Source organism: Ostrea edulis, chromosome 3 (assembly GCF_947568905.1).
Source record: "Ostrea edulis chromosome 3, xbOstEdul1.1, whole genome shotgun sequence".
In the NCBI taxonomy this organism is placed as follows: Eukaryota; Metazoa; Mollusca; class Bivalvia; order Ostreida; family Ostreidae; genus Ostrea; species Ostrea edulis.
The window spans coordinates 68,350,863-68,368,362 of NC_079166.1; the positions used below are offsets into that span (position 1 = coordinate 68,350,863).

At 34.3% G+C, this 17,500-nt stretch overlaps 1 protein-coding gene and 1 long non-coding RNA gene across 3 annotated transcripts in view; one reads left to right on the plus strand and one right to left on the minus strand.

Moving 5' to 3' along the window:
* Positions 1 to 17,500, minus strand: part of LOC125673991 (protein CIP2A homolog) — a 49,608-nt gene that overhangs the window by 17,239 nt on the left and 14,869 nt on the right. Inside the window, exons 12-16 of one of the 2 annotated variants that reach the window (XM_056158664.1) lie at positions 17,276 to 17,420; positions 16,544 to 16,643; positions 2,363 to 2,481; positions 1,587 to 1,797; positions 1,318 to 1,344 (exon numbers count right to left, since the gene is read on the minus strand). In XM_056158664.1, the coding sequence (XP_056014639.1) occupies positions 1,318 to 1,344; positions 1,587 to 1,797; positions 2,363 to 2,481; positions 16,544 to 16,643; positions 17,276 to 17,420 (602 nt within the window). The remainder of the gene's footprint in view (positions 1 to 1,317; positions 1,345 to 1,586; positions 1,798 to 2,362; positions 2,482 to 16,543; positions 16,644 to 17,275; positions 17,421 to 17,500) is intronic. The other variant, XM_056158665.1, reaches the window with a different exon arrangement.
* Positions 1 to 17,500, plus strand: part of LOC130052770 (uncharacterized) — an 85,396-nt gene that overhangs the window by 3,377 nt on the left and 64,519 nt on the right. The gene's annotated exons all lie outside the window — the stretch shown is intronic.

The following is a 17,500-nucleotide window of genomic DNA, read 5'->3' on the forward strand; positions in this document are numbered from 1 at the left end:
ATTTAGGCTAAATGCAGAGTAAGGGCTGTTCCAGAAATGATCAAATGGGGGGGTCGGGCGGCAAATGATATTTTTTTGAGTGGGTGGTCGTATTTTTTCATATTTTAATTGGTCCGTGGTTGGACTATTAAAAAAATATTTATTATGGGAAGTGGGTAGTTTCTATTGTTTTATTTTGTGCTACGTGGGTGTTGAGTTTTCAGAATATTTTTATTGTCGCTCTTGTCGTGTTGGTTACAAAACGTCGGAGGGAAAATTGAAAACGTGCTTTCGAAATGCTGCTTTCGAAATCGGAAGTAACATAGAACTATTCGAGTTGTCGCTCTTTGAAGCGCATAACTTTCCATTACGGCACTCTTCAAATTAGAGGCGCGTTTAGTAGGGTCCCTTTGGACGTGATGGCGGCGAACTCTGTTCTGTAGATTATTACAGTTTACAGTGCATCGATTTTGGGAATATTTTGAAATCAATAGGTATTCCGTTTTCTAATAAAAATAGGCAAACCATAGTTGATTTATACGAGGGTACCGATGCGTTATATTTATCAGTCAGTGTGATGGTGATATAGAGGCCTCCGGGCGCGGGCTCCATTAGAAGACGAACGATTCGTGGAAAAACATATCCATACCCATTTCATGATAATAGCATCGTTTGGACTCCCAATCTTTCCAACATTCCCGCCATAGATGCCTTTGATTGTTGATGTGACATCGTTTCTTCAGAACTACTGTGATACAATGTCGCACAGGCATTACCGCGTCATTGACTAGAATGTTTGTCCCGAAAACCTCGTGAGATTTGTACCATTTTCATTTTTAAAAATATTTTTGTGGTGGGTCTGGTTAGTTTTTTTTTTTAATTAGATGGGTCATTGTAAAATGAGTTTATCAATTTGATGGGTCATGGGGTAATTTTTTTTTTTTTTTTTTATGGGTGCTTGGTATATACAAAAGGTGCCTCCCGACCCCCCCCCCCCCCCTCCCCATGTATTTATTTCTGGAATAGCCCTAAACAGAAACTAAGTCTCCTGAAGCAATAAATCAAACAATATCTCGTATAAAACATGCTACTGTTGAATATGAATCAATACTTTTAATCTAATCATAAAGCTTAAAAGAACAATGACTGAACATGCAATGAAGTTGAAATTATTAAACATACATGTAATTTTAATGACTGATGTGTAATGACAACATTTTCCTCATTTTCTTATCTTATCAAAACATGCTTATCTATATTGCTAGTTTCGTTATTTCACCATTACTACTACGATAATGCCAGTACATGAAATTTGAATGAAAAGAAACAGGTTATTACTGCTTTGGTAAACTCCTCCCATCCATTCTGCAAAGGAAGTGAATATTCATAAAAAATGGAAAAATAAAGATGCCATTGGTGGACTTGCCTGTATAAAGATGAACATATTATGTTTTGATGCAAAGGAAACAAACATCCCCAAACAATATACAACCTTCATTTCACATATACACAGTACATTATGAAATTACACAGCACTTTTAAACATTACAATACATTATAGTCTACCACTTTCAGTTTTGAGTTTCATCTATCAAAATTTCTGTTACCTCTAATCCAGTCTGCATTTTCTCAATAATGGACTGAACAGAGGCATCGTGTTCACCATTGGACGATCTGGAGAAGTCCCCCAGATGATTATGTGACAGAGATGGAGGTCGTGTGCTGTTTAGGGTGGATCCAAGAGATAGAGGAGCGGTGTTTGCAATGTCTGTTATCTCCTTCTTCCTGGCATTACAGTTGGCCATAGAATCTCCAATTCTACAAACATAAACTTTTACAATAGACTAACGTCAGAAAACATGGGAAATAATCATTTCCAAGTATACGTAGACAGGGAAAACTTTATCTTTTAGAAAATATCCTCAGCAAATCAGATCTTTAATCTAATGTCTTTTGAAAAGAATACATCCTGTATGATATTCAGTTTCAAGTTCCCTGTCATTCATTGTGATTAAATCGTACCTTAACATTACAAAATAATGCTCCTTCTTCAAGAAAACCTACCAAATATTGAGTAACTTTTTGCAACCTAGAAGTTGGCATTTTTGGCAGATGAGGAAAATTTGCCAAAAATGAAAATGCTAAAATCTCTATTCATCACACTTGTTACAATGAAAATGCACCAAAAAATAAAGCTCAAAGATTTAAAACTACATTTCTTATAAAGAAAAATCTGCTAAATATTCCTGACCAAAATTACCAACTATACAAAATTTTAAAATGAGATACAATAAATTCTAGTTACAAACAACTTTCTGTTGTATTTCTACTTGAAACACACAATACAAAACTTTATACGACCCTAATTTTGTGGAACCCTTACAGGACTGTAGGAAAATTATCCATGGCAGTGCCAGTGATGAAGAGCTGTAGAGCTGTCTGTAGTATGGTGCGATCATGACTAGTCAGTCCTGCTGATAGGAAAGGAACCATCCTACTGTCCTGTAAATATATACACCTGTAAACTTAGGTACTGTGTGTTTGTTTCATTTTGACTGCTTTACTTACTTTCCAATTTTTTATGTGAATAAGACATTGGAATTCATTGAATTGTCTTGAAACAAGATATACACTATATGTGCACAAAGTCCAATGTTTTCTAGTTCAACATTGAGGTCTGCTGGAATTCTTCATATCTCCATGACATATTATCAAGTACACAGATTATTGAGATACATGTATTTTTGACTATAATTTGTCTACTCTATACACGTATTACAAAATTTGAAAAAGTAATTCAAACGTATTGAAAGAGCATCCATTCCCTATAAATGCATTCCAGAATAAAAAAGGAAATTCCAGGAGTACTTTTTCTGGGTTTTAGAGCAAATCTGTCATAGGGTAAATGAATTAAGATAGAGGAATGTTCTCCTATCTCAAATGTTGATGTAGTAACATTACTCTATCCTCTTTGGATCTTATTGCTCAAAATCTCTGATAGAGGAATGTTCTCCTATCTCCAATGCTGATGTAGTAACATTACTCTATCTTCTATGATCTTATTGCTCAAAATCTCTGATAGAGGAATGTTCTCCTATCTCCAATGATGATGTAGTAACATTACTCTATCTTCAATGATCTTATTGCTCAAAATGTCTGGTAGAGGAATATTCTCCTATCTCCAATTTTGATGGGGTAACATTACTCTATCTTCTGTGGAACCTATGATAGAGGAATGTTCTCCTATCTCAAATGCTGATGTAGTAACATTACTCTATCTTCTATGGATCCTATGATAGAGGAATGTTCTCCTATCTCAAATGCTGATGGAGTAACATTACTCTATCTTCTATGGATCTTATTATTCAAAATGTCTGGTAGAGGAATATTCTCCTATCTCCAATGCTGATGTAGTAACATTACTCTATCTTCTGTGGAACCTATGATAGAGGAATATTCTCCTATCTCAAATGCTGATGGAGTAACATTACTCCATCTTCTATGGATCTTATTATTCAAAATCTCTGATAGAGGAATATTCTCCTATCTCCAATGCTGATGTAGTAACATTACTCTATCTTCTGTGGAACCTATGATAGAGGAATATTCTCCTATCTCAAATGCTGATGGAGTAACATTACTCTATCTTCTATGGATCTTATTATTCAAAATCTCTGATAGAGGAATATTCTCCTATCTCAAATGCTGATGTAGTAACATTACTCTATCTTCTATGATCTTATTGTTCAAAATCTCTGATAGAGGAATATTCTCCTATCTCCAATTTTGATGGGGTAACATTCTGTGGAACCTATGATAGAAGAATGTTCTCCTATCTCAAATGCTGATGTAGTAACATTACTCTATCCTCTGTGGATCTTATTGCTCAAAACCTCTGATAGAGGAATATTCTCCTATCTCCAATGATGATGGGGTAACATTACTCTATCTTCTATGGATCCTATGATAGAGGAATGTTCTCCTATCCCAAATGCTGATGGAGTAACATTACTCTATCTTCTATAGATCTTATTGTTCAAAATCCCGCCGCAGTGGCCGAGAGGTTAGAGCGTTCACCCTGCATGCGGAAGGCCGGGGTTCAAATCCTCTATCTTCATTGAAATTTCATGTTTGCATAATATGGCTGGCGTGTATCAAATACTAATATTAATATTTTATCTTTTCAATTTATATCTCCCTCTCAAACATCATATCTCCCCATCATATTTCACCCCTTCAGTAGCTTCATGCATTTTCCATAAATTTTAAAATAATGAAAGGAAATGAGAGCAGGATGCTGTCAACATACACTGCTGATATCAAACTTGGATAGTTGGTTAGAATTATAAATCTTTCAACATTTTAAACTTTTACTTTAAAGTGTTCATTATAAAAATAATTCTAAATTTTAGTATTATTTTCTTGTATCATTTTCATATTTATTTTCGATATGGGCTAGGTCAAGTTGAAGGCCATGCATAAAAATTGATATCTTGCAAAATAAAGAAATGATTAAACTGACTCGGCAAACCTCATGTGTGATAAAATATGTCAGGTCAAAGAAGAAAAGAAGTGATCATGAATTGCAAGATGAAAGAGAAATTAAAGATTTACTTCATGAAAAAGAGAAAGAAATTAAAGACCTTCGACAACAAGTAACAACATTGTCAGAAAAGCTGAAACATGCTGAACAGTCTGTCAAACAACAGAATTCTTTCCTGAAAGAAAAGGACAGCAAGATTATTGTAAGTACTTTTACATCAGAGGTCCTACTGAAGTAAATATAATTCAGAAAATTTTACTTCATGAAAAATTAAAATCAGTTTTAAATAATGCAATACGTGATAGTATTAGCTAACTTAAGCTGAAAGCTCAAGTGAGCTTTTCTGATCGCCTGTTGTCCATCGTATGTCCGTCTGTCTGTAAACTTTTTACATTTTCAACTTCTGGGCCAATTTCAACCAGACTTGGCAAAAAGCATCCTTGGGTGAAGGACTTTCACATTTATTTAAATCATAGCCCCGGTGGTAGGATGGGGGCCACAATACGGGATCAAAGTTTTATATACAAGTATATAGAGAAAATGTTAAAAAATCTCTTTTTCAAGAACCATTAGGTCATAGTTTACATTTACATGCTTCCAGACATTGTGCAGATTCAAGTTTGTAAAAATCATGGCCCCTGGGGGTAGGTTAAGGCTACAATAGGATCACAGTTTTACATGCAAATCTTTCAATATAGGCCAAGATGACTCAGGTGAGCGATGTGGCCCATAGGCCTCTTGTTGTTATTTCAAAAACAATTTCCAAGTACAATTTCCAAGTACTTTTAAAAATGAGACTACCTATTGTTGGGAAAAGAATAGAACGTAATATTGAAAATAAAGGGAATTTTCCCATTTTCAAGGCCTTGAAGAAGAATCTATTTGCTGTATTAACTAAAGCTGAAGAGCAAAAAGTGACCGGGGCGAATTTAAATGTAAGTTAAAATTCATAGATTTCTTTGTTAATTTTGAATTTTATGAAGTACTTGTTAAATTCCAATTACTGAATTTCAATTTTCAGAAAATGGTTAATGAATTGCAAGAAAGATTAAAAACTGAAATTCAAAATAAGCTGCATGCAGAGGAGGCAGCTGTACGTGCCAGGCAGAATTTTCAAACTACGTCTACTGGTCATCAGGTAAGTTTTTAATTGTTGTGTTGTGTTTACAGCAGCGATACATAAATAAACATCAAGGTATTAGATTATTTTTCTTTTAGAGTTTGCAATATAAGATAAACATAGCGTGTTTGTTTATTTTACTGCAAATGAATTTAAATCAGACTACATGTTCAAATCAGAATACATGTTGCTATGAATGGCTACTATTCATTTCAAATATTTCTAATTCAAGAAGTTATTAATTTATAATTTCTATATTACAAGAAACTATTAATGCAATATTTGTAAATTATAGAAATGTTTAGAGAAAAATAAAAGTGCTGAACACCCCAAAAACTGGTCATCCACTGAGAATAAGGTAATCTCTCCATCACACACTTTTAAGGATGTATGCTACACCAGAGAAATTTGATTTAGATGAAAAGTGGAGGATATGTGCAACAATATTTTGAAATTGAAAACTTTCAGATTTACTTATCAAGTCAGAAATGCAGTTTTAGTAGTATTTAGCAAACTGAAAAAAATTTAAAACCCCTGCTAGACTTGAACCCGCAATCTACAGATCAGCAGTCGACGAGCTAACCTACTGAGCTACTCAGCTAGGCGATGATGTTTGAAATGAACAAATATTGCTGATATTTATATTTTCATCCAATATGTTTTAAAAGGAAGTCAGCCATTATGACATGTAAAGTACCTCCTTAACTTTACTTTAGGTTATAATTGGTTGTTTGTTGGGTTTAATCAAACTTCTTTCATTGAAGTCGATTCATCTAATGATAATAAGCTTTCTATTTTTATTGTGACAGACATTGCAGAAAAACAAGGACGATGAAGAGAAAGAAAATATTGAAGTAGTCCTTGTGGAATACACGAAAGGGAAAGTATACTATGCTACCAAATATGGATCTACCCTGACATACTGCCACAAACACGTAGGAACTATTCAGGAGGACCAATTTTTGCACCAACCAATCAAACTTTCTTTTAAAATTAATGAAAAAGATCAGCAAACCTTTGAAAAAAAATTTGTAATATTATCAATGAAAGGAAATATTGAGGGAAAATTTATCAAAATTGACAAGTTATCATCATCTATTGATGAACAGTTGATCGCAGTTAAGAACTACATCAAGGAAAAGTAATATGTTGCAAATTGTATCAATTTGTTAAGAAACTGAAATAATTGTAAAATTTGGAAAATTATCTGGTTACCTTATTTGAGAAATGGTGGCATTTTTGTGTATGTTGCAAGATAACTTCTGAAGTCAAGAAATGTTGTTTTGAAATATGAAAGCTGACACAATAGCCAAGGATTTCATATTTCAAACAATATTTTTCGACCTCTGAGGTTATCCTGCAACATACACAAAAACAAGAACTTTATTTCTATTCTACTACGGCTCAGAAATTTACGGCTGATTGTTTTCCCATATACTACAAGTTAAGTCACTGTGACTTGTTCAAGGCAGTTTCCGAAACGGCTTACATTGGGGGTTTTCTTTTGCTGACAACAAAGGTGAGGAAAAAAATTCAAGTATTTCATGTGATGTTAACCGATTATATCAATTATTTTGAGTCTGTGCATCCCCATGCTTATGTGTGTATTGCTCTTGGTTTATACTGAATGAAAAATGTTTTTAAGTCGTTTATAAATTTGTTTTACAACATATATTGATTAATTTTCTTATTATGAAATTGAATTATCTGTCAATTACTTTATTGTTGCATTAGCAAAACACGATGGGCAAGTGAGATGTGTATCAATTTCCTCATACTGAGTTATTACATATGAAGGTATATCATAGAGTAATGGCCGTGGCATATATTCCTTTAATTTTTGCAATAACTGTGGTAGAATTTTTCTATTATGACAGGGTAGAAATCAATGGTTTTACTGCTGATGATTTTGTGTTTATAGATGCTATTGTATATCACAAGTACCTACATGACATTGATATATAATGTGAAGAGTGAATGGTTTTGCAAAAAGTTACATGTAAGCATCGAAGTCAAAACGGTCATTTGTTGTTAAATACGAGTATGCATGTGTATATATCAAGGTGGTTACCTACATGATGGTTTTATCTAAAGTGAATGCACTCAACAGTTTAATTGTTGTTGATTTATTAAACTCTCATGTCAATCAGTGATGATTTTTGTGTGTGGAATGATCTTTTGTGAAAGAATGAAATTGATATGATTGTGACCGTATATTCCTAGAATCTAGTAATAACCATAACTTTTATTATCATAAGACATCTTCCGTCAACTTGGAAAATAGGTGGTAGCAATTTATCATATGAAAACTTTTGGGTTTTTCATATCGCCATTTACTATCATTATGTATTTGGTGCAGGAAGAAATGGGGATTTCTTCTATGTGTTTATGACTAGGAATAAATCACAAAATTCAATACATGTATTCAGTGTTATTAATTTAAAGGAAAGCCTTTATACCACTTTCACACTCACGGATTTTTCTTACGAATCCTTATGGATCTCCGACTCATAGTCAATCGCAAGCATTCGTAAATCACTCATCGGTATCCGTTAATAACTCGTCACAACTCGCACGGATCCGTGAAAGTAGGGGCAAATTTTTCGACATATAAAAAAAATTATTCATATTTGTCCACGGATTTCATTTTCCGTAAATAACTTGTAACAATCCGTATGTATTGTAAACTGGTCGCAAGAACACGTAAACTGCTCGTAAGAATCCGTAAAACACTCGTGAAAAGGTGTTTTTTTTTAATCTTCGCGGTAAGTTAGTTTACGATGTTACAGATAGTTTACAGATTATTACAAATGCCTAGGTGATATTTACGATTTCATTCACGTCGGGTTACAATCGCATTACGGATTGTTCAGAGTCATTACGAGCACTTTTCATATAGACACGGTTACTTTACAAGTACATACTTACACTTTACGATTAATGAAAGGTATAAAAGACGCAAAATCTGACAGTTTCTTTCAGTTGTTATCAAGACATTAAAGAAGTTACACATTAATGCCAGTTGTCTAATGATGATAAAAAGCCAATTGCGAACACCTTTGAGTCAAAAACGTAAACAATCGTAACTAACTCCTAAGTATTCGTAACAGCTTATTATGAACACGTTACAGGTCGTGATTTACTCATAAAAGCTAAGCTAAATCATAAATTTCTGTAATATACTCAGAACAATCCCTAGAAAGCTCGTAAAATGTTGTAAATTGTTCGTATTTGTCCATGTCAACTCCGAACAAATCGAAATGTTACCCCCTCAAAATTGGAGATAGGAGAATATTCCTCTATCAGAGATTTTGAGCAATAAGATCATTGAAGATAGAGTAATGTTACTACATCATCATTGGAGATAGGAGAACATTCCTCTATCAGAGATTTTGAGCAATAAGATCCACAGAGGATAGAGTAATGTTACTACATCAACATTTGAGATAGGAGAACATTCCTCTATCATAGGTTCCACAGAAGATAGAGTAATGTTACCCCATCAACATTGGAGATACGAGAATATTCCTCTATCAGAGATTTTGAGCAATAAGATCATTGAAGATAGAGTAATGTTACTACATCATCATTGGAGATAGGAGAACATTCCTCTATCAGAGATTTTGAGCAATAAGATCCACAGAGGATAGAGTAATGTTACTACATCAACATTTGAGGTAGGAGAACATTCCTCTATCATGGTTTCCACAGAAGATAGAGTAATGTTACCCCATCAAAATTGGAGATAGGAGAATATTCCTCTACCAGACATTTTGAGCAATAAGATCATTGAAGATAGAGTAATGTTACTACATTAGCATTGGAGATAGGAGAACATTCCTCTATCAGAGATTTTCAACAATAAAATCCACAGAGGATAGAGTATTGTTACTACATCAACATTTGAGATAGGAGAACATTCCTCTATCTTAATTCGTTTACCCTATGACAGATTTGCTCTAAAACCCAGAAAAAGTACTCCTGGAATTTCCTTTTTTATTCTGGAATGCATTTATAGTCTGTGTAAAATTTCTGACAGAAATTAATTTTAGGGAAAGTATAATGATGCAATATTAGTCAGTTTACACTGATTTTCAAGGGAGGTAACTCTTCCGCATCCACAATTCCCAATTCTTTCTCTAAAATTTGCTCATGACTTGGAATTTTGCTATTTTTTATTGAGGGTGTCCTTTACTAAGATTTTAGCAAATATGAGGGGGAAAAAAATCATTGACAAAGAATTTCTCCATGCCACTCATAACTGTTTCGCCTATCCTTAATACTGTTTACCAAAGCCATCTCATCTATCATAGTTCATCGACATCTGTCTACAGACAAACAGACAGATGGATAGGTTTGTGGAAAAAATGGTATGCCCTCCCATCTTCAGTGTTGGGGGGAGGGGGTATAAAAAATATATATCATTATAACTCGCATATAAAGTGATATTATTGTAAATAATACGTTTTATGCATCGCATCTAGCTCTTAAGTTTACAAATTGCAAGACAAGTTTATGTATTTTAAGAACATTTAGGTTGTGATATAAATAATGTTAATGTCATAGGTCAATGACAATACAAACACTTAAAATATTATATATGAAGTTGGCTCTCGAAATACATTTAGAATAAGGATTTCTAAGAAATTGATATTATTTGTCCAAGATGTTAGTTCATAACGTACAGGTGTACGATCTCTAAGTAATTCATGTTGCCTTTTTAAAGAAATTGGTTTGCTATGTGAACTGCCAGTACATGATCTCTAAGTAATTCATGTTACTGTTTCTAAGTTGTTAGTTCACGGTGCCTCAGTACATGATCTCTAAGTAATTCATGTTACTGTTTCTAAGTTGTTAGTTCACGGTGCCTCAGTACATGATCTCTAAGGGCTGTTCCAGAAATGATCAAATGGGGGGGTCGGGCGGCAAATGATATTTTTTTGTGTGGGTGGTCGTATTTTTTCATATTTTAATTGGTCCGTGGTGGGATTGTTAATAAAATATTTATTATGGGTAGTGGGTAGTTTCTATTGTTTTATTTTGTGCTACGTGGGTGTTGAGTTTTCAGAATATTTTTATTGTCGCTCTTGTCGTGTTGGTTACAAAACGTCAGAGGGAAAATTGAAAACGTGCTTTCGAAATCGAAAGTAACATAGAACTATTCGAGTTGTCGCTCTTTGCAGCGCATAACTTTCCATTACGGCACTCTTCAAATTAGAGGCGCGTTTAATAGGGTCCCTTTGGACGTGATGGCGGCGAACTCTGTTCTGTAGATTATTACAGTTTACAGTGCATCGATTTTGGGAATATTTTGAAATCAATAGGTATTCCGTTTTCTAATAAAAATAGGCAAACCTTAGTTGATTTATATGAGGGTACCGATGCGTTATATTTATCAGTTGGTGTGATGGTGATATAGAGGCCTCCGGGCGCGGGCTCCATTAGAAGATGAACGATTCGTGGAAAAACATATCCATACCCATTTCATGATAATAGCATCGTTTGGACTCCCAATCTTTCCAACATTCCCGCCATAGATGCCTTTGATTGTTGATGTGACATCGTTTCTTCAGAACTACTGTGATACAATGTCGCACAGGCATTACCGCTTCATTGACTAGAATGTTTGTCCCGAAAACCTCGTGAGATTTGTACCATTTTCATTTTTAAAAATATTTTTGTGGTGGGTCTGGTTATTTTTTTTTTTAATTAGATGGGTCATTGTAAAATGAGTTTATTAATTTGATGGGTCATGGGGTAATTTTTTATTTTTTTTTATGGGTGCTTGGTATATACAAAAGGTGCCTCCCGACCCCCCCATGTATTTATTTCTGGAATAGCCCTAAGTAATTCATGTTACTGTTTTTAAGAAATTGGTTTGCGATGTGGACTGCCAGTACATGATCTCTTAAGTAATTTGTGTTACTGTTACTAAGATGCTAGTCCACTAGTTGCCAGTACATGATCTCTAAGTATTTTAGGTAACTGTTTCTAAGAAAGTGGTTTGCTATGTGGTTTGACAATACATGATATAAGTAAGTACTGTTTCCAATATATTAGTTCACTATGTCTCGGTACATGATCTATAAGTAATTCATACTACTGTTTCTAAGATTAGTTCACTATGTCTCAGTACTATATCTCAAGTTATTCCTGTGACTGTTTAAATAAGAAATGGTTTACTATGTAATCTGACAGTATATAATTTCTACATTGATGTTACTGTTTCTAAGATGCGAGTTCACTAGGTACCAGTATATGTTCTTTTAGTAATCGGGGTTACTGTTTCTAAGAAATCGGTTACTTTGTGGACTGCCAATACGAACTGTTTAAGTAATTACAGGCATAGAATCTAAAATGTTAGTTAATTATGTACCAGTACATGATCTATAAGTAATTCATGTTACTGTTACAGATATAGTTTACGCTATTAATTTTAAGAGCAACTAAATTTGGCAAAAGCTTTAAGTTGGGAAATATCATGTAATTGTAGCAGGGGTTATTCTCCTTATAATTTTGAATTCATACATGTATTGTAACTATAATAATAATTGCATTTTCCTCAGTTGTAACCTTGCCGAGGAAGTGGCCAGCCGCAAACGAGTCTGCAAAAATATCAAAAAGAACTAAAATTGATAACCAGTTGGCGAAAGCAGTCAATCAGCCACTAAACATCGATTACGAGAAATTAGCTGCAGAGATTTTGAAACAGCAAAATGATAGCAAGAATCGAAACCATGTAGAAACGGAGAAATCAGCAGAGTCAACTGTAGCTCAGTCCTCTGGCACTGTGGATCAGCCGAATAGTCCTGACACTAGCAATAACATCTCTACTTTAATTAACCAAATATTTAATACAGGAAGCTTTCAGGGAAGCTCCATACTTGGCCAAACAACCAACACACATCCGATGCCAGCTTTTGCACATTTGACACTGATGGCATGCGACTTAATACAAGCCTCTCTCAACCCTGCTACAAAAAAGGCATATCTACATACATGGGATAAGTTGTGTCATTGGTCAGCATCAAAGCTTACTCTCCCATTACAAATCTCTACAATTTGTAACTTTTTGGCTCACCTATATGAAAACAATTATTCGGCAAGCACGTTAGCATCACAGGTTTCCGCCATTTCATTTCTTCATAAAATTTTAAACTTGCCAGACCCATCCAAAATTTTCTAGTACAAAAGTTGTTAAAATGCTGTCAAAAATCATGTCATGGGGCAGACTCGCGACTCCCAATAACAGGGGAAATTCTCATGAAACTCATTAATGCCATACATCATACATGCTCCAATTTTCTTCACCGTGATTTATTGAAAGCATTGTTTCTCACTGCCTTTTTTGGATTTTTCATACTAGGGGAATTAGTTACCAAGTCAAAACAGGCTATAGTTCAAGTAATACAAAGGTCAGACGTCCATTTCGAAGCAAAAGAGAGGAAGTTAAGCAGTGTAAGCTTAATTTTACGTCATGCAAAAACTATGCAAGCTGACCAATCAATTACTATTTGCTTAGAGGTCCAGCCTGACAAGGAATTCTGTCCAGTTTTTGCTCTCTTTCACTATTTGCGTAAATTCAAACATTCAAGTGGTCCCCTTTTTCAGTTTATTAACGGGGTCCCAGTTGCACATTAATTTGTTTCAATACAATTAGAGGCAGCCATTTCATTCCTTGGTCTGAATCCAAAATTGTACAAAGGTCACAGTTTCCGAATCGGAGCAGGCAACACATGCAGCTAGGTTAGGTTTTTCTGAAAATGCGATACAGCGAATGGGTCGATGGAAGTCCGATGCTGTTAAGAGATATATAAGGACGGGTTCTTTTACTCTTTCAATCTAATGAGACAGATTATGTCTGTCATATTTCCCAGTAGGTGTCACTAGATCACTCAACATTCGATGGGTCAGATTATGTCTGCCATCCTCCCAGAGACCGTCTTCAGATAAACATTAGATGGGTCAGATTATGTCTGCCATCCTCCCATTGACTGTCTTCATATCAACATTAGATGGGTCAGATTACGTCTGCCATCCTCCATAGACCGTCTTCATATCAACATTAGATGGGTCAGATTATGTCTGCCATCATTCTATGACTCTTAGTATATGTAAGTTATTAGTAATGAATAGGCCAGCTTATGTCTGCTACTTTCTCCTACACCTGTGCTGCTAGTATACATGTACTCCTGTATGTGATAAATGTTACACTGATACAGTACCCGCAACGTTATTCTTGACATTCCTATCGTGCTCTATCGTGCGTGTATCCTATCGTATTGTGCGTGTATCCTATCGTATCGTGCGTGTATCCTATCCTATCGTGTATCAGGTTTTCCGTTTTCTATCATGTTTTGCGTTTATCAGGTCTATCGTGTATCGTATTTTGCGTGTATCAGGTTTTCCGTTTATCGTGAAAATCGTTTATCGTGTAGCTTCGGAAACTATCGGGATCATATATTAAATTTAATGAAAAAGTAAGATACTTTCCGAAAGCTTTATTCGTTTTGTTAAAGAAGCTATTTTTAGGAATCGAGGAAAGACAGTATATTTGAAAGAGAACATAAAGCTGTCGATTTTAAGGCAGAAAAAGAGCTATATGTCTGTCCAGAGAGGGTGAAAATTTATCACAATTTCATTCTAAGTAGTCTGGAAAGTAGGCAGTGGTTTGTCGAGCAAACCGAGGACAGTAAAACTGAAAGCTCCTTCATCTGGAGTTCATAAACATTTCCTTGTCTAGAAACAATTATTTGTAATTAACACTAACAGAGAAATAAGAAGTTCCGATCTGAAAGGAAAAATCAGTAAATTACACTGTTTATTACATATTTTAATAATGGTTCTTTTTCTTCCGATTTTGTTCATCTGTATTCAACTTATATACCAACTACTGAACTTGTGCGCGTTCTTATCTATCTGATTTTGTGTATCACCCGTGTTTTGACAGTAAACATTCTCAGGAACATTGTATTTCACATATTTAGAAGATTAAGTTTTAAAAGAGTGCAAGGGTATATTGCATCTCCCAAAATTCTGCTCAATTGGGCACGATTCAGCTGTCATCGTTGTTTTTTTTTTTTATTTGTACATGTACACATATACCAATAGTCGTACGTGTAGATACTGGAAATTTATTCTGGTTTTGATGATTATTTAAATTTTTTACATGCTAAACACAAACATTTTAAAGCGTTTCTAAATTGCGACTTTAAATCAAGCCGGGTTTCGTATATGTTTTTAATAGTTTATTTATTTTTTGTTAACAAAATATCAATTCATATAAATATGTTCCAATTACTTATGACTATCAATTATCACTCATAGTGTAGAAATATCTAACATATGAGCATATGGTGTAGTGCAGTGGATTGTATTTAAAGCGGTCATTATGAAAATAATTGTAGTTGTTGAATGAGCGGTGAACTCAGAGCTTGATGCAAAATAACCCCCTTCCTCGCTACACACAAAATATTACTTGGTTTTATTTGATATCCAAGATAATAGACATTAGAATAAGAGAGCTATTGAAGCATGATATCACTACATTATATTACATTTTGTTAATTCCCTGTTTAATTGCTAAACGCTCGGCATCAAGTGTGAATGCCACGGGTCCTCGGAGATGACCTTAAAAACAGACGCCCCATGTCACGGTAGGTGGCACGCTAAAAAACCCTCACTGCTCAATGGCCGTAATTGCTGAGCATAAGCCTAAATTTAAAAGCTCTTCACCGGTCATGGTTACGTCTCCATATGAGTGAAATATTCTCGAGCGAGACGTTAAGCAAGATAAAAATCAATCACTCCCTGTATGATTCATATATTAAACATTCAAGGTGACAATATACGTTTTAGAATCATTGGCTGAGAAAATTCATATAGATATCAAATAATGAATTCAATACCGTATATAGTTTAGCTTCCGGATTTTAGCTGTAATGACGTTAAAAAAAAAAAACATAAATAGAATTTTAAAAAATAAAATAAAATAAAATAAACGTACTGTACAACCGTGGATAAATAAATTATAAACTTTAGGTATATATTGAGTATTGAAATCCTTCAATATTATTATCAACATAATGTAATTATGTTGTACGTATCAAACTTTCGTTCTGTCTAAATTATTTCTAAATTTACAACATTTCTATCAGGTTTTCCGTTTATCGTGAAGATCGTTTATCATGTTTTGCTTTTATCAGGTCTATCGTGAAGATCGTTTATCAGGTTTTGCGTTTATCAGGTTTATTGTGTATCCTATCGTATCGTGCGTGTATCCTATCCTATCGTGCGCGTATCGTGTTCTACCGTTTATCATGTCAAGAATAACGTTGCGGGTACTGTATAATCCAGGTCATAGAATCAGGGGTTTTGCTGGCTATTTGAAATTGTATAAGTATTATGTGGTGTTATGTATTATTGAATTCCCTTTTCTCAAGATTCTGATATTAGAGAGGATTTTCTTTCCTCTGGCAGGTTTATATGTTGTTTCCCTTGGGTGGCAGAAAATCCAATGTTTGTTGGATTTTGGTGGCCTATTGTTTGTTGCCACCTTATTTTTCATCATAGTGATTATAATTTTCACACTATATCTTAACATGTAACTTTGGGAGATCCTAAACCAAGTCTATGTACAATTTGATAAGAAAGTAGGATCTCCCTAATTGTTTATCTTGATATCTTCTTGTCATTAATAAATGACAGTTTTACAACTACAATAATTACTTGTTTGTTGAGATGAAAAATAACTAGCTGCGGGAAACATGTTTTAACTTCTAGATTTATCATATAGAAGGCAAAAACATATATATGTGTTTTAAAAACAAAAGCTGTAAATAATCATTGTTAATATCTCTCCATCATTGAAATACATGTAGCATATCAACAAATGTTAGTACCTGTAACAGGGAACAGAACAAGCCATCCACATTCGGCATGTACTTCTTCAGTTTAGACATCAGCTCCATGCAAAATATCACAATATGTACTCCCTCTTCACTGAAATTCCATAGTAAATAGTAACAGTATAAATACAAGCAAAATGTGTTTGTGAAACATCGAAACCATTGTTGTATAGCAGGTAAGTAATTCTAGCACAAAAAGAAAGATCGTGTCACAAGGAATACTCATGTGAAATATGAAAGCCCTAGCACAACACCAAGCTATCACTATTTCTCCTTCCCATTTAAGCTTATCCAGAAACATTTTGTTATCTTTAATTTCATTGGTTAAAATCTGAATTCAATCCAGATGCGTAGAATTAGTATAAAGACATTGTGTATTGGTGGAGATTATCCCAACCAGTCACCTGCAGATATACACATAACATCCCTATGTTTCTCCTGTCCCTGCAGCAATGTTTTGTTGCAAGTCTTTGTATCCGTATGCTAAACTTCAATTCAATACTTAACAAAGTCATTTCTTTTATTGAACTTGTGTAAATAAATGTAAATATGAATTTGAGTGTGTCTACATTTCTAACAATACACTGTAATTGTAAACCATTCTTATATTGTTCAGACTCTGTAAAAACATTTCACTGCTGTCTAAACAATCCTTTAGTGTATTCTGGTACTGTCATTTTGACAACATGATTAACTTTTTCACCCCTAACCTCTGCACACACATACCTCCAATCTTCACAACTCGTTGACATCTTCATAACATGAAGAGTGACCCTGTTATTGGTCAGCTGGAAATCCAGCAGCTGACTGTAAACTGTTGGATTAAATAAAACAACCATTTTCTTCCTGATATCATCTTCCCCCGACAACACTGCAAATATACAAAAGGATTTTCCCACTATCATGCATATTGTCAATCATTTATATTTTGCATGACTTGCCTCGTCAGAT